Source organism: Amphiprion ocellaris, chromosome 19 (genome assembly GCF_022539595.1).
Source record: "Amphiprion ocellaris isolate individual 3 ecotype Okinawa chromosome 19, ASM2253959v1, whole genome shotgun sequence".
Taxonomy (NCBI): Eukaryota; Metazoa; Chordata; class Actinopteri; family Pomacentridae; genus Amphiprion; species Amphiprion ocellaris.
Window position 1 is genome coordinate 14,187,845 of NC_072784.1, and position 18,094 is coordinate 14,205,938.

An 18,094-nucleotide genomic window follows, 5' to 3' on the forward strand; every position below is an offset into this window, starting at 1 on the left:
AAAGGTCCCATATGGTGAAAATCCATTTTTATTGTGTTTTGTGGTTGTTGGAGGTGTAAAGTAAAAGCTGTTAAGATATGAAGAGGTTCACTTCTGCCATTTCTCAAGCCCCCCCACAACTAAATAGCCTCCCAGCTATTCAGGCAAGTTTGAATTTTATTCCATTTTTAAGTAGAAACAGAGGTAAGAATGTAGTCAGAGAGAGAATTTGTATATTCCTGCCCACTCACTGCTTTAGACATGAGTGATTCAGAACGAGCAGCTTCCTCAAACTCGGGCAGGTGTATTTAATTTCTAGACCTATTTCTGCTAACTGAAATATATCAGTCCTGACCAAACCATGTCAAATGTTTTGCCGTTAGTGGACACACAAGTCTTCATGCACTCCCAGCACCTGAGGAACTGAGAACCCAGGGGATTACTTTCATTGTTGATGCTAATCCAGCTAATGTTACCATTAGATTTGATCATATGCTCACAGGTCAGAGCTGTGTGGAAACTGTAGGACCAATTTGAAACCAGTGAAGAAGGACTGGGTGGGATTCTGTGTGTTCACATCACCTGTTGTGCTTCAGTACAACCTAAACAAAGCTGTTGTTTACTTTTCTCCTGCTCTGTGTGCTCACATAAACTGCATTTCAACGCAGTCAAATTTACAGTAAAGCTGTTTGCGTTTACATATTTTTCTCTGTCTGATGTTAGACAATGGAACGAGTCCAAAATAGTGACTGAGATTCGGCCAGTTAAGACTAGATGGTAACCAGCAGTCACTTTAAAGCCATTCCCCAGCTGCCGTTCTGCAACATGAACTACTGATTTCATAATAGCAACGTCGTCTGACAAACTCACCAAGAACACAAACTAAAAACAGCATCTGTGCTGTTATTTCAGTGATATTTCTATGTAAGATGATTTATCAGGGAGAAAGTTAGAAGTAATATAAAATCCTGGTCTCACACACTCAGTCACATCTGTCAGGTGTTGCAAGGTCAGCTGTTGTTCTCTGTGCTGTCAATCACAGATGCAGAGAGAGTTTTCTTCCTGAAGGGGGCGGGGGCAGCAGCAACTTGGCTGCATTTCAAGCTATGGGCACTGAAACAGCCTGTTTATAAGAGGACTAAAACTGAGAGTTATACAGTCTTAGGATAAATAAAGGTTTTTGAGCTGAAAAATTGAAGTGGGACACAAATGTTGATTAATTTGCTGAAAAGGGGCACAATATGGAACCTCTGAACTAATTTCTATGCATATTTCTTGTTCTATAAAAGCTCCTTTCTCTCCCTTATCTTCCCTACAGATCCTTCCCTCCCTACATATGCCACCACCACCGACATAGATCTGTCTTCGTCCTCCTTCCCCAATTATTTCTTTCCTGACGGCTCTGACAACCCGCTGCCAGGTGGAGAGACGACCACGTCCAGCGCCGGCTCTCCTCGCTTCCTCGGTCACGGCCTCAACGAGAACCTCATCCCCATCTACTGCTCCATCCTGGCCGCCGTGGTGGTCGGCCTGGTGGCTTATATCGTGTTTAAGAGGTCAGTTGGACGAAACAGAATGAAAAGCTGCACTGTCATGAAAGTCATTAGCACATTTCAGGTTGCGCGCCTCGGCCACGGCGTTATCTAGGACAGAGAACAGTGATGGAGATGGTGGTCTGGCTCCTGCTGGGGGCAACATCTGTCACTTTAACACAGATGTTGGCCTCGGGCACATCCAGTCTTTACAAAAAGTGTCCGTAAATAATGAAATATTCAGCTGAAAAGGACTTTGACCCATTTCTGATGCACACCATAATGAGTTCTTCTTACAACACTTAATGCATTGCAGAGGTCGCACACACACAAACACATTAAGTGAAAACACGCAACCACACATGCAGCACTCAGACCAACAGATACGAGTCTGCGCTAAAACACATCTGAAGCAAGCAAACAAGCTCATTAGAGGCATTGATTGTTTGAAAAGTGCCGACCAGGGGAAATTCGAGTGCCAGATTTATCAGCAGAGTCAGGATCACATCTGCCTAATACTCCTTCATGTACTTACTGTCATGCATAAACAGACGGTAAATGATGTGAATTTCTACAACAGCCGATATTTTACAAGTAGAGGTGTTGACTGTACTCTACCACTCGATACCTCATGAATATTTTAATCATTGATTCATGAGTCATTTATCTTCTGCGAGAGAAGCCGCAGCAGGGAATTGTTAAGCTTTTGCATGCTTTCTGAACATTTTATGAGCATCTAATTATAGTTTTATTCTATTCCCAGACAAACAAGTGGAAGTATTAACACTGACACACATGCAATTTGAAATAATAATGAAGGCAGAGTTACTACTGAAATTCATAGTCTTTTCTGAAACAGTGCAAAAGTAAATTCCTCAATTTTAGCCAATGACTGTGGATTTTTCTGTCACTGTCGCTGCCAGTGTGATTTTAGCAGTTAATTAATGACATCTCCATGAACATGCTGTCTCCATCTAGATTTTATATCGTTTCCAGCCCACCAGCATCAACACATGCTTTATAAACAGGCCTTCATTAGGCTGCTGAGAGTCAAATACACAATGCTGTGCTGATATATTGACACTTAAGGCACAAATTCCTTGCAAAAAGTCAGCATCTTCACTAGATTATAAGCCACACACAAGATAGGAATGGAGCAGAAAGGGTTAAGGGCCTTGCTCAAGGGCCACTGACCTTCTGATCAGTAGTCCAGAGACTTAACTGTTGCGCCACCACTGCCAAAATGGTATGTGTCAGAAGTGGGATCTACAGAAGTGGGAATACAGAGGACTATTTCCTGCAACCATCATTCCTGTGTTCTAATGCTACATTGTGTTAGCTAATGGTGTTGAAAGGCTAACTGATGATTAGAAAACCCTCGTCCAGTTATGTCAGCATATGAATAAAAGTGTGAGCTTTCATGGAAACTTTTGAACGGAAGTGTATAAGCATGATAGGGATAATGTAACATATTTTCATTTAGCTCTATTATAAGCTCTGTTGCAAACATTTTAAATCAAGAGAAAAGACTCTTAGAGTGAGAGCCAACCTAAACACTTGGCAAACACATTCAGTCAATAGGCCTGCAGAGATCTTGCGATAGCATCCAAGGCCATCAGTGAGAGCTTCATGATATATCATCTCAGCATTGATATTGGGATGTGTGCATACAGAATCACATGCACAATTGCAGTCACATTGCAGGGTTAAGCAAAAACAAAAACGTCATGCTACAAGTTTTTGCTGCTGGATACAAAAAGAAATTTGCCTGGTTCGCATTTTCCATGTTTAAAGCGCAAGAGAAGTCCGACAGAACATTATGTACTCTGATTTTCAGCGTTCTTGGACTTTCTTCCTTCACATAATTTACAAAATACGAGTTTGTTGAGATGGAGGTTCCACATTTGCACAGCAAAACGAGCAAGAAACAGGAGACAAAAGCTATTAAAGGAAGATCTGGCTGCAAAAAAATGGAAATGGATATAAATATTTTGGATACAGAAAGGATGATGTTGAACAAAAACAGGGTTTGTTTCAACAGCGCCTTGCAGCTGTTGCCACTACACGAGGCAACAATTTATTTGACCAATTAAAATCAGCACCACAAAGCTCAGTGTGGCTACATCTGAAGTTTGGGTACTTTTGCTATTATGAGTACCTCTGCCAGTATTTTACCATACGGGAAAAGTTGCAAACAGCAAACTAAACTTATTGCTTCTTGGCTTATAACTGCTGCAAAATGCGAGGATTTAAAACTCAGATAGGATCACATATCTGTGTTTTATCCGTTCATACCTGACATGCTACTTCTCCACAGGTGGAATAGCTGCAAGCAGAACAAGCAGGCGGCTAATAACCGTGCAGCTACAAACAACCAGATGGTGACGCCGGAGGGAGAGAAGCTGCACAGCGACAGCGGCATCTCGGTGGACAGTCAGAGTCTGCAGGAGCAGCAGCAGCAGCAGCAGCAGCAGCAGCAGCAGCAGCAGCAGCAGCAGCAGCAGCAGCAACAGGCCCAGGCTGAAGTCCAGACTCAGCCTTCACACTCTCACACACAGGAACAGATAGGTAAGCTTTCTTTTTATGGATAAACAGCAGTTTCAAATAGACACTGTGTGTATATACATAAAAGAATCAACAAAATGAGCAAAATAACAGCTCTAATGTCATATTCAACAACTTTTATCAAACCTAAACCTTAACTTACAAGAAAACACCTCAAATGTGTTCATTCATGCATCTAAAATGCTTCACATTTCAAAAACAGTACATCCAGATTGCCTTTTGCTTGCTGCAATTCACTTTCTGAGTTCCTTGAAAGCACAGACTGGAAATTGTGCAGCCTTGGTCCAAAAACAATGATGACAATGATGAGTTTGAGGTGTTTTTCACATTATAATAACTGGTGTCTTATCATAGAAAACTCATTCCAGACCGAAGACATTCCTCCTTCACACTGCGGTTTTCTAGCTGCCAAAGACAGTCATCATCGATTATATCAACTGAGATGTGTAGTGAGGTTTTTTTTCAGCGTTATGCAAGTTTTTCCCCGCAGAGCAGAGACACATTTCTGGGGATTGAGATCAAAAAACAATATATCACCTAGCAGCAGGACTCCCACCTACATGTAGCTGCCAACAGCAGATAGGTGAGGCCAGATCTTCCATGTATGCGTGATGTATTGGACGGCAGGAATGTAAAGATTATGACTGAGGGGAAGTGCAGTAACATGAATGTGAGGCAGGCAGTGAACACTACATATATTTTTTGCTTGATCGCTTTAACTCTTTGAACCCTAACACCTGCAGGCGGGTTTTAAAGTCATGCTTTATGTAAAAAAATATCCAAAAGTACACCATTAATCAGAGCTAAAAACTGTATAAACAGAAAGAGAGATTGTATTTTCAACTTCTGATGGTCTTTGAACTAATCATCCATCAGAAAACTGAATTTCATCAAGTCACTAAATTCTACATGTTTGGAAAAAAGGCAAAAATGAGTGGTTTGCTCCAATTAGATTCTGTAAAAAGCTCAAAATCCTGTGCTCCATGGCATAATATAAATCCGTTTGAGACTCAGCCATAACCACTAGTCACCTAACAAAAAATTCTGAGTTTTTGTCTGAACTAGGTTGAACTGCAGGCAGTGTTTTTGCATAGCAAAAAGAAGACAAGCATCGAATAGAAAAAGAAAAATGTTCAATATCTATAGAATGTACAGATATTTTTATTCCAGCATTGGTTTTGTTTTGTCAATTTTTGTCAACATTAATATTCTAAAAATTCAACCTTTATATGATTTCTGGCATTATAACTGTGTTAAACTGCACAAAAGACATTTTTGAGCTCTCTCTACTTCATTTGCTTGAAGACGATTTAGTAAAAAAGTAAAAGTTCTGCATTCCTGGGCACAACTGAGAATCTATTAGTGACTCAGCTGTGTCCCATGACAAAAATTCAAAAACTTTTCAACTGAACTGCTGGCAGTGTTTACACAGAGTAAAGAAAGTATGGAAATTCAAAAGTGTAAATAGAGTAATATCTTTAGTATGTACAGTCACCATTTTTTCTAGTATTGGTTACATGTTGGACATATTTCTTGCATTTTTAAATCAAACAATTATAATCAAAGAAACTAAACTAGCTGTTCTACTGCACAAAAGCCTTTTAGGAGTTGTAACCATGATTGTGATGTTTCCATAGAGGTGCAGGACTTTATATTGCTGTGAAAACATGAGCCCACAGTGAATAAAAATGCAACCAGGAGCCTAAAAAATTACCAAAAACTGTTCAGTATTAGCTTGGCTGTATTTATTCTGCTTCCATTATCTAAATGAGGTTAGAAATTTCAATGTTGACACAAGTTTGACACAGTTTCCATTTTAGCCAGTACTTATAGGTAATGTAACCTATAAGCAGGCTGTAACTGCATATGTGTGATCTATATTTGCCGTTAGTACTTTTACTGCTGCTCTATATTCGTCTCCGGGGACTCAGACAGTATTTTGAGTGCAGGTCTTTAGGACAGATTTTGCCACGTCGTCTCGCCATCCAGACGAAACCTAAAAGGTTTTGTGAGACGAACTCAGTAAATGATGTCTAGCTTGGGAACCAACATCATGCACTTTACTGATCTATTATAAAGCAATTTACTTTGTGCTTAATTTACTTCTTGTGGTGCAGTGCATTAAGAGAGAGCAACGCAGACCAAGGGCTCAGTGTTTTTGTTTGTTTCAATTAGCTGCCATCGCTGCATTAACACTTAAGAAGACTTGAGAAAACCTGAGAGTATATAAATTGTGCAATTTAAAACTACTTAATGTCTCAGTACTCTCCAACTTTTGGCTGTCAGCCTCATGGCCTGTGGTTTCTGCTAAAAGCACATGTTATTCTAGCAGGAGAAAATTGTGCATTTTTGGGGACTAACTTCAGTTGGAGATTAATACATATTTAATGCTCAAGTGGGTGTGAAAGCAGCAGGACGGTGTGTGTGGGACTCGCTCAAAAATATGACATCTTTAGCAAAGGAGTATTCGAGCTTTGGCAGCAAAGACAGTAGCTGTTAAAAGGATCAATAGTTTGTTGTTTTTGTTTTTCTTCACAGGATTTGCTAACAGTAAGAAACAGTGAATGGAATTTGGCCAGCATTATTTTTAAACCCCAAAACTCACTTGCAGGTTTGAAAGGCATCAGTTATCTTTTTAAAAAAATCACTGAAATGGCACCAGATCTTCTCAGTTTAATGTACAAACTCTAGAGAATCATTGGTCATTATTTCACGTCTTGTTTAAAAATTTGGCAAAAATAAAAGCATTTGCTCAAATCAGATTCTGTAAACTAAGAAGTCTGTGTTCCTTGGTGACATCTGGAAGCTCATGGAAGCTAATAGAGACTCAGCTGTGACCAACAGTGAACTGGACTGAACTGCAGGCTGTGTTTACACAAAGTAGACAAATTAAAAATGTATATGATTAAATCCCTATAGCATGAAAAACCACCTTTCCCCCAGTATTTTAACACCTGTGGGCACTTGGACGAAGTTTTTTTTTTTCAATATTTGCCCAATAATAATCAGAAAACCTTCTTTCTTTTGTAGATTTACAGCATTATAACTGTGTCACACTGAAAGGGAGACATTTCTGAGTTTTTGTTGCTTCTAGCCATTGTTGAGATGTTTCTACAGAGGTGCAGGACTTTAATTTGCAGTGAAAAATGAGCCCACAGTGAGTAAAAACGTGACAAGAGCAAAAAGATGACCAACAACTGCCTAGATTTCAGAATCTAAACCATTGCAATGTCTATAGAAAGTCAAAAAACATGAAATGTTAATTATATTTCAGCTAAATTAAGTCTACTTTGTCCTTCCAATTGTGTTTTAATGTATCCATAGATGTTGTCAGGGGATTTAACTCACTTTCCTGAACTGAGCACAAACAAACTGTGTCTATGTGCGTCAACGAGACATTGGCACAGAGCATTTTAAAAAAAAATGGAGGATAACCTTTAAACAGCTGACGGCAGAGTAAAAGCAAGTGGTGCAGGAACGAGACGCGACCTTCCTTCAATACTCAAACAACACTTACATTAAAGGAATGAAACCAGCTCTCTCACTCCATCCACACACAAACCTGAGAGGATTTTTACCCGGAGAACAAGTCGTGATCTCGTTATTCATTCATTCATGCTTCTCCCGCTGGCTCTCTTTCTCAGGATTTCATTTTTTCTCCTTCCTTGGCTTATTGTGTAAAGATTAAGAAATGGTTATACGGGGATAATAATGCGCTAACAAGCCAAACCGCTGACAAATCCTCCCCCAAACAATCCACACCACTGTGTCTTGTCTGGGATACCCATTACATCCTAATGAGGCTTGGGAAAAGCTTATTTTGTGTTTTTTGTTGTTTTGCCTGAGTACCTCTTTCCATTCTTACACTCCACGAATGCAAAGCCCGCTGTATGTCGAAGAAAAGAAGGAATTTCTTTTGGAGGGGCAGCTTGGCGTTGGTTCAGTGACAGGATGGCTGCTTGGTTAACCCTGTCGCCTCTGCTAACTGAGTGGCTCATTAGCAGGTGTTAGGAGATGGGATCCAGGCCTGCCTTCCCCAAACCTCATGCAGCATCAGTGTTTAGCACGTGCTAATTGGCATTAGCACCGGAAGCCATTAAAACAGGCAGCAAAAGCTCTGTGCAGGAGAGGGGTTGTTAAAAAACACGTGGGGGCGAGAATATGCACAATAAATCCATGATAATCACAGGGGGTTTCCTGCTCCCAGTGAACCATATTTAACTGGTGGGAACACCTTCAGTCAAATGAGCTTTTAAAAAGAGAAACACAGCAATGAAAATGTCTTTTTTTTTTTTGACTGACAGCCCCCAAAGAGGTTTTCCCCCCATGTGAGTCACTGCTGAGAGGTGACACCTCCTACATGAAGGCTGCTCGGCCTCATTTCTGGCTGCTCATCTCCATTAAAAAGAACCATCTATCTGCACAACCTCTTCTGCTTGCCTGCTTCCCCCACGCCTCTGAATATTCAGGGCGTTTAAAATTTAAACAAGACTCCGAGCTCTCGATCATATTGCCCACCCGTGGATCCCTGTCCTGTGTTTGACCTCACAGCCAACACAAAGTGGAGTCAAAGCAGCTGTCGCTCAAAAACCATTTAAAGGATCAACAGGGTCAGCGTGAATGAGCAGATTTCAACTAAGGCGTGCAAATTTGAGCTTCAAAAGTGACTGAAAAGCACACAGCAGCAGGTGTGAAGTCCAGGATTTAAGTAATTCAGTGTTATTTATCCGATACAAGTGAAAATCAGCTGCTTTGTCTTCCAAAATTTGTCATTTTGTATGACAATGTGCAGCACTTGCAAGATCTGAACAATCCATTCTTCAGCCTGTAACATTATACAACTCCATGTTATTGTAATAATGTAACTGAGTCATGTTATGAATTAATAACATAATGTCAGTAATACAGTGAGGATGATTCATAGCTGCTTGTCATCCTCCCACACGAGGAAGTTTTGATCAAACTTCTCTAGCTGGAAGTTTCCCCAACACTCTTAGGATTTAACATTTGAGAAGACAGCTGCAGTTTCAGCTGAATTCATCTAAAGTTCATTTAATGCACAGTAGAGCATCGATGCTCTCAGATCAGAACCAGAAACAGTAAAAACAGAAAAAAATAGTTGGATTTTCAACTCTCTAATGGTCCTGGAACTAATCATCTGTGATATGCAGTTCAGTTGGGAAAATTAACCAAATCTTAGCTTAAAATATTTAATCAAAACCCTTTTATTTGAGGTTTCTATGAAATACAGTACAGATTTAAATACAGTATAACTGTATTTTTATGCCCACACAGTCTAAGAGAACAAATTACTGAAAAAAAAAAGATTTTTGATGTGTCTGTGGACACTATTTACAGCTTTTTACCACCTACATGCATATTCTTGTTTTTTCAGTGGTTTTACTAAATATAATCTCTAATTTAACAAAACATGAAAAATGTGCAAAATAATAGTGAACAAAAGGTTTTCTATCCTTCATTTTTCAGTACTTTGTTTTGCTCATTTCAATACTGTAAAAAAAGTGTAATTTAACAGTCAAAATTTATTAGTAAAAACACAGATTTTTGATGTGGTGTTTGTTTTTTTACAATTCACATGTAAATTAATGCATTTTTTCTGTGATTTTACCAGTTATCTGTAATTGAACAAAACAGGGAAAATCTGTAAAATAACAGAAAAAAAACTACAGTTAAAAATGTTTATTTTTTACAGCGCGGGATTCTCTGGTAGGTAAAAAGAGGAGCTTTTTATATTTCTGTGTCTTGAGGCCTGTTGACTCATCATCTGCCTATTGCCATTGTTGTCTAAACAGAACAATATTAAAATAAGTTGTGAAATGAACATCTTCCCCCACGGAGCGATGAGCAAAGCAGCAAAATGAAAAACAAGCAACGTATTTTATAAATTATTAAACAATCACACTGTCTCTTAACTTGTCCCTGGGAGGTACCGTGATTACCGTGCAGTCGTTTAAAATTCAATCTCCGCCAGAATATTTCAGAGCTTTACTGTGGCTCAGGGTCCAATCAGGGCTGCGTGAGAGCGCTGATTAGAAAGGAGAAGTGAGTAACGAAGCTCTGCTCTGATTGGGAGTTCACGTTTCAGAAGAGACCTGATTGAACTGGTTCAGCGAAAGACAGCTTGTATTGATTCCGGGAAAGAGGTCGGATTGTATAAAACATCGCAGCGCCATGTGGCTGTTGTTATCAGTGCTGCCTCTGAAAGCAGGTCCGGTGCCAGGACTGAAGTACAGGTGCAAACCACTGAGTGTGTGCCTGAACTGTTGTGCATTCCAGATGGCCGAGCTCTGGCCAGCATCATCCTCTTTCTGCTCAGTGTCACTTATGACGCCTGCACACTGTTCAAACCGCACGGAAGAGGAGGACAGACTCAGGGTGGAGACAGAAATGAAGCAGCTCGGACAGTAAAATGTTTGGATTTTGTAGAAAGGCTGGCGACATTATAGCTCAGCCCGTTCTTTCTAAAGCTTTAAAATAAACTCTGCCGTACAAGGATGCATTGATACAGACTGGAAAACACCCAGCGGACTTGGGGGTCCTCTCAGGAACGCCTCTGCATTCCCCAAGGGTTTCCATGGCTTCCCCTCAATTGACAGCAGGTTAAGAGGTTTGTGGGAAAAGAGAGCATTTGTGTCCCATCCTCATGACTCTAGTTTAACAGGTTTGGATGAGTGAGTGATGCCACAGGGCCCCCTGCAGGGAGGACTGGGATTGTCAGGAGTTTTAGAGCTTCTACATGAAGAAAAACATTCAGGATTCATGTATTTTGGTATATTGGTAGCTTTAGATTGCAGCCTTTAACATACAGCGTAACTGAGTAAGTTGTCATCCCACCCGAGCAGTGCCTGAGCATCTTCTGCTCCTGTGACATTTTGACTCACTGTGGGCTCATTTTTCACTGCAGTATTAAGTCAGCAATGCAGTTCAGCTGAAAAGTCCTTAAAGTTTTTTGTCGTGACGGTTGGTCACAGCTTCTCAGTTTCCACTAGGAATGGAGGGCTCTCGTTTCAGCAAATTTATCAGCTGATACTGAAGTATAACAGAAAAGTGAATTTGGCAAAAATCCAGAGATTATAATTACAAAACCACAGATTCATCAATCCATTATCTATACACCACTTAATCCTCATTCTAGTCTATCCCAGCTGACTTAGGGTGAAGGCAGGGGACGTCCTGGACAGGTCACCAGTCTATCACAGGGCTACATACACAGACAAACAGTCACACTCACATTCACACCTACGGACAATTTAGAGTCACCAGTTAACCTCAGCATGTTTTTGGACTCTGAGACGAAGTTGGAGAACCCGGTGAGAACCCACACATGCACAGGGAGAACATGCAAACTCCACACAGAAAGATCTCAGGCCCAGGCTGGGACGCAAAAAACCGACAGATTGCACATGAATAATTCAAGGACATTGAAAAGTTGAATATCCAGTGATTCTTTATGTTTTTTTACAGTTTTTGGTTCTGATAAAAGCCAACATGACTTCCAAAGCTGCTAACAAGTTTCGGAGTTAAGTACTGCTAAACTATTTCATTATTATTACAGGGTACAGTATGACTCTAAAACTGCAAAACTATGACTTAATATTTCTGAGATAAATCATGGTAGAGGAAATAATAAAAAACAAAGTTTTGATAAACAAATCTATGCTCAGTTTTTGGACTTATTCTCTAATCTTTAATGTTGATTTATTGAAACAACTCACAGACACCCGATATACGACCCCTAGAACACATTGCTTTATGTAAAAAGCCAAAAAAGTTTGGAAACCACAACTTAATCTTTAATGTTTTGTATTCTAAATGCTTGTTATGCTTTCCATCTTAAAAATAAACTGAGAGATTAATGTAGTGGAGCAGAAAGTAAAACGTTTACCTTTGAAATGTAGCACAGTGGAAGTATAAAGTAGCATAAAATAGAAATATTTCAGAAAAGTACCTCGAAATTGAACTTAAATACAGCACTTGAGAAAATGTACTTACTGTATGTGGACAAAATGTCCTTATTACCAACAAATCTTCAAACAGTGTCATTCCTGTATAATTTTGGAGTACTTCAAATAACTATGGGGAACATTTGTGCTTTTACTTTGGGAAAAAAATGCCAAGAAACAGTGTCTTGTCAGAGATATTGTCAGCCTCTCAGGTGTTATTCACCTCACAAGCAAACTCATCTCACATTATAATAAAAGAATAGAAACCCAAAAACAGCACATGTTCTCTGTAAGATCCTAAATTGTTGCCCCATTATTACATTGCTACACAACTTGTTCTCTCGTACTTACACATATGCATTACACTATATAAGTCAATAGGAAGACACAGACAACTTTCTTAAGGGAGCAAACTGTGCCAAAATCTAGAAAAATAACGAAAAGTATGTTATCAGATGCTATACAGTGCATCCCGAATGAGCCCCCGTATGTTCTGACCCTGCTCAGGAGGCTGAGAAAACAAAACTGGATAAACGCAGTTAATTAGTCTTAATGAAATAAAAAGAACACATAAATAGGTGTGTGGAGACTCTGTTCCTGCAGAGGTTGCTGAGAAAGAAAGCTGACAGACACAGAAAACAACGTCCCGGGCCATTACAACAGGTAGAGAAAAGATTACACCGTAACTGCGGGGTAATTATGCTGCACATGGCGGGCTGTAATCTAAAGCATTACCATAGGAAGTTATAATCTTTGTGCGGAGGAAATTTAATTAAAAAAAACCATTTGCCCACGATTCAGAACCTAATCAAGGTGTCCTTAATCAAAGGACTTCCCACTTCCTGAAAAGGAGCTGCTTAGCAGGAGACTCAGGAAGGCTGTGTTGGCACAAGTGAGAATTCAGATAGATTAAATAAAAGGAGCCACCGTTGATTTAAATATCACCACAGATCACCCATGCCCTCCCCCCTGCAAGCCTGACACATTTCTTTTTGCTTTCTCCCTGCAGTGGTGAGGGTGGACGGCGGCCCCCAGCCCGACTCACCTCCTCCTGAAGTCTGAGGAAGACGAGGAGGAGGAGGAAGAGGAGCTGAAGACAGGGAGAAGAGACTGGACCAAAATAAAAGCAGGGTTGGGCCACGCAGAGAATGTAAAAAAACTGACGAGTGGCCGCGGACTTGACTTTTACGGACCTCCCAGCACCTTTGGGCCACAGTGTGACTCTTCGTCCCTGCATATAGAGTCTAACTCCGTCATTCAGTGTGCCTGGACACGACCTCTACGGCAATACCAACCACTATCTTAACTAGTGTTACACAGATCGTAGATAGACGCCAGTGCATCTCCTATTAATTCCAGTATGTCAGTAGCTGCCAGTTTAGTATCTTCTGCCCCTTTCTACGCTTTTAATTCTGTAACCACTTGCCATGAAACGTCTGTGCCTGAAAGGTAAATAGGCAGAAAGGTACTACATTATGTCTTCTTTCTTTTTTCCTGCACATCAAAGAGAGTGGAGCAGCTTTTTTTTCCCCTCATGCTTCTTCCACTACTCTCAGATAATCCTCTGTCTCTCTCCATAGGATTCACTCTATTAGACCCCTGCCGTCATCAGTGACACAAAAAGCAGCAGAAGGGGAGCCATGAGTCATTCCCAACTTCTTCTGAACTTTCTTGTATAGCTCAACCCGCGTTTCGTGTCACGTTGTCTTTGCGTCATTGTTAGGCCACGTTGACCGGGATGTGACGTCATTTACTGTACAAGGCCGCTCGGTATTCTTCCACAGCGTCCCGCCGACTGAATCCCTCTTCGCGGTGCCTCCAGGGGTTGTGTTTCAGCAATTTTGTGCTCACAATGTAACACGCCCCAAAAGTTTGCCTCCTGTTAGCGGTGAGCTACTTTCATTTTGTGGCTGATTCAGCAGGGAGCCTCCGGTTTAACATCTCTGGACCGTGGAGCTCTGCTGACTCACTGCAATGAGGGAAGGGAAGGCATCATCATTTAAAAAAAAAAAAAAAAAAAAAGAAAAGCTTAAATGAAAAAAATCTGAAACAAGGAATCCCATCTAGAATAATTTACACTTACTGAGCAGAAAATTGGGACACCCCTCAGAGGCACACTTTCCAAAAATCACTTCAGTCTCCACATGTTCACTTTTACCATCTTGCATACAGCTCTGTCTGATAAGCAGTGCCGAGGCGCTAATGCTTTGTCACCGGCGCTCAACACTGAGCCCATTAGAGTGACGTCCTGACAGGCAGGTAGTAATTACCTCAGGGTTTCAGCTTCATTTACCCTCTGCTCCACTCCCATCAGGATGAATGCAGCGGACAGCACAGAGGCGACGGAGCGCAGAAGCCTCAACGTGACATTACAGATCCCTTATCCAACGCTGAGGCCGCTGACATTTACTACATCGCCATGGTGATATAAAAGCACTTAGAGCAGGCTCACTTCTAAGGCTGGGTGGCACCTTTTATCACTGAGGACCACTTTCATGTTGCCCCCCTCCTGCTGCTCCAAATATCCGTAAAAGCAGCTGACAAACAGTAGATACCTTGTAAAAGAAGCAAACTGTAGCTGAGCTGAACTGCACTGCTTTCATTCCTACAGGGGCACACTCCTTCTCAGGGTCCCTCTTGTTGTGGTGACTAAAAATTATGAAGAAATTGTAGTGCATTTGTCTATAGATGTATGATCGAGATATAAAGCCGTGAAGAAAGACACAGTAATCGAATTCCAGCATGATTCAGGAACAGATGGTTTTAAAGCTTGATGCTTCTTGCTGAGACGTGGATGAAGAAAATTGATACCATGAAGCTACAGGCAGCAGCTCTGGGTATCATTGGGCGATCTGTAATTCACTTGCAATTCAAAAACATAATTCCGTTCTTCTTTATAAAACCAAAAACAGACCGACAGTTCACAGGAGTCACAGTCAAAGATGATAACTAATAAGGCATGGTGCATTTTTGGGTTTTGGCAACTCCTTTCCCTTTTTTTGTTTGGAAACCAGAAGTCATGAAGGGTTTTAGTTAAGTTTACTTTCAGACAAACAAAAACTGAGAAAACCAAAAGAAATGTTCCAGTGTTGCTTTCTGCAAATTCCCATTCACAATACATGGTAGTATCCATCCATGCATCCATCCATGCATCCATCCATCCATCCATCCATCCATCCATAATTTCATTTGGCATGCATAAATATGCTTCACTACACTTTAAAAGCCAAAAAAAATACACACATCATGTTATTTTACAGTATTTTTTGGCACCACAGACATTTTTTTGTTTTTACAGTTTTTTTGTTTTTCACAATTTACTGTTCATAAACAAATCATCCATTTATTAATGTCTATTAAAGTGCGTATATGCAAAATAAAACAAATTAAACCTGTATGCAAACGTGAATTGCTAATGTAAGCTAGCCCGTTTTACTCGGAGGCAGGGTTACCTAGGCAACCAGAGCCTGGAATATCCACGAGAAACTGAGCATCACTTAGAAAATGTTGGTTGATGAAAATGAAACACAAAAAACTCATGCGACGACTCAAAAAATTGCCAAAACCCAAACATAGACCGTGTTTCGTTGGTATTTTATTCATTTATTCTGACACCTATGACGTTTTTTTCCCCACCTTTTTGTTGCTGTTGTTGAATTCCAAATGAATTCTGGATAACTCATAGGTACTCAGTTTAGCATAAAGACTGGAAACAAGGACAAAGAGCTTGCTCGACTCCTTCCAAAGGTACAAACCAGCACCTTCAAAGCTCATTAATAAACTCATCAATTCCCATTTGTTTCATCCAAAAACTACAATTAAAAACACAACAGTGTTTTTGCAGGGGTGTTCCATGCCATTATCCCTGCACAAGTGGTGCCAATCTTCTACTCTGAGCTTGAATATGGACACAAACCGCTACTGAGAGGGAAGTGAAATGTGTTTACTTGTTAGTAGAGCTTGTGGAGTTTTATGAACGCTGCACAGATAAGAAAGGTTACAGCGAGGAGAAGAAAGAGAGAGTGAGTCATTACTGTACATCCTGTGCGATGCTGTGTGGATGCATCACGTGGTCGCCAACATCTCAACACAATTAAACTTTCCTCTCTTGTGATTCATGTGTCACTGCAGCGTAATGAATGGAAGCAGATGAACCTCGGCTCTAGTTTGCTCACAGCTGATGTGGTGTGGGCATGTGACCACACACACACACAAACACACAGACACAGACACACACACACAGACACACACACACACACACACACAGGCAGGCAGGCTATGATTCACTCCTCTATTGAGAGAGCTGCTATGATTCATCCTGCTTCTTGCTGTGGCTGTGACATTAAAGCAGACTCTGCTACAGTATGAGTGACCAGAGTGTTGATTTAACGGGAAAAAAAAGACACACTCGCTCCTCGACTCCATCTTCCCTTGAGGCCCAATCAGCCCTCCAGCAGCGCACTGAACCAGCTTATTCTGTTTCCCCAACAGCTTGTGTGTAAGAATGTACAACCTGAATATAAACCGAAAAAATATGCAAGACACATTCAAGGATAAGGTTTATGTTTGCCCAGAATTTTGAGTTGTTTTTTTTTTGTGTGTTTTTTTGTCTTTTCCAGTTTTATTTGTATTCTGAATAGTATTACACTTTTGGAATCAGTATTTTTTCTAACTGATGTTATTTTGTAGCACTTATTAGACGTAATATGAATGCACTCAAAGAGTGTACCACAGTTCAAGTGCCTGTGTACAGTGTCCAGTGTCTTTGAGTTCAGAAGTTTGACTATATTTTTTTTGGCAGTTTTCCATTTATTTTGTGTTTTTATGTGATTTTTTTTAAATATTTTGAGAGATAATGAAGGTTTTTAGTAAATCAAAGTCAGCACTATAGATGAACCTTGGAGACTCAAACAAACTGTATAAACCTGGCACCAGTATAGAGAGACTTGCAGTACAAATAGGTTGCCAGTGAACACATACTGTATGTTAACATGCTATAGATACTGGCAACTAATAGGGTCATGTAGCATTATGAAAACATTTACATGTCACCTAGGACTATTCTAAAACTCACATATGCTATTTGTCAATAGAACTCAGCTCAACTGTGCAGATGTTTTGCATGTACAGTACGTTTTATCACGTACCTCCATCTCAGAGGCAACAGGACATGTAATCTGCAACAACATGAAATCTATGGGGAGGTTCACTGTGATTCTCTGTGACATTATTACTGGATACAGACAGATCAAGACCTGGTCCCAAAAAAGCTGAATGTCATCTGTAGTTAGCTACTAATGTAAAATGCATTGTGTAAATGTGAATTTCTTAGAGTTGATACAAGATACAAAAATACACTATAAAATGTACAAAAACAAAATTGTGTGCAAGTGAAATGAACATCTATAATAAACAGAGATGTCATTGCATTATGTGTCCAGTTTGTCTTTGTAGCCAAACTATGACTGATTGGGTTCAAACGCACAGAGAAATGATTAATTTCATTATAAAAAAAGAGCTTGACATTTTGGAGAATATGCTTCTTGTGGAGGGTTAAATGAGAAGATTAATACTCAGAGTACACAACAGGCGAGCACACCCCTGTGCAAAATCAATTAAATGTCAAATGACTCCAAATTACATCACCTCGATTTTCTTTTCTAAAGGCACATTACAGCCTTTCTTCTGCTGCACTGTAACTTTTCATTTCCCGGACATAAAAAAAGAATATATATATATATATATTTCACTTTGCTCCCTAAATCAGCACTTAGTAAAACCCCTGCTTGCAAAAGCTTTTGCAGCTTGCTAGTCGTCTGTCTCCTTGTGATTTGCAGATCTTTTGATTCTGAGGCCACTGCAAAGGCAGTCTTCAGCGTCTCATCTGTTTGAAGGATTATTGAATCAGATTTTGGAAGTAACCTTTCATGGATTGTTTGGATTCCCCTTTCAGTTTCTTGACTTACATCCAGAATTTGCTGATATTTTGTGGAATCACTTTCTCCTTCTTTCCATTTCCTGCTTTATTGTCTGCTCATTTTGTGATGTATTTTT

At 40.2% G+C, this 18,094-nt stretch overlaps 1 protein-coding gene across 2 annotated transcripts in view; it reads left to right on the plus strand.

Moving 5' to 3' along the window:
• Positions 1-17,469, plus strand: part of ngfra (nerve growth factor receptor a (TNFR superfamily, member 16)) — a 42,433-nt gene extending 24,964 nt beyond the window's left edge. Inside the window, exons 4-7 of one of the 2 annotated variants that reach the window (XM_055005288.1) lie at positions 1,298-1,535; positions 3,829-3,959; positions 3,990-4,079; positions 13,050-17,469. In XM_055005288.1, coding sequence (XP_054861263.1) covers positions 1,298-1,535; positions 3,829-3,959; positions 3,990-4,079; positions 13,050-13,102 — 512 coding nt within the window. In that variant the 3' untranslated portion in view covers positions 13,103-17,469. Of the gene's footprint in view, positions 1-1,297; positions 1,536-3,828; positions 4,080-13,049 lie in introns of both variants that reach the window. The other variant, XM_023299520.3, reaches the window with a different exon arrangement.
• The last annotated feature ends 625 nt before the right edge of the window (positions 17,470-18,094 follow it).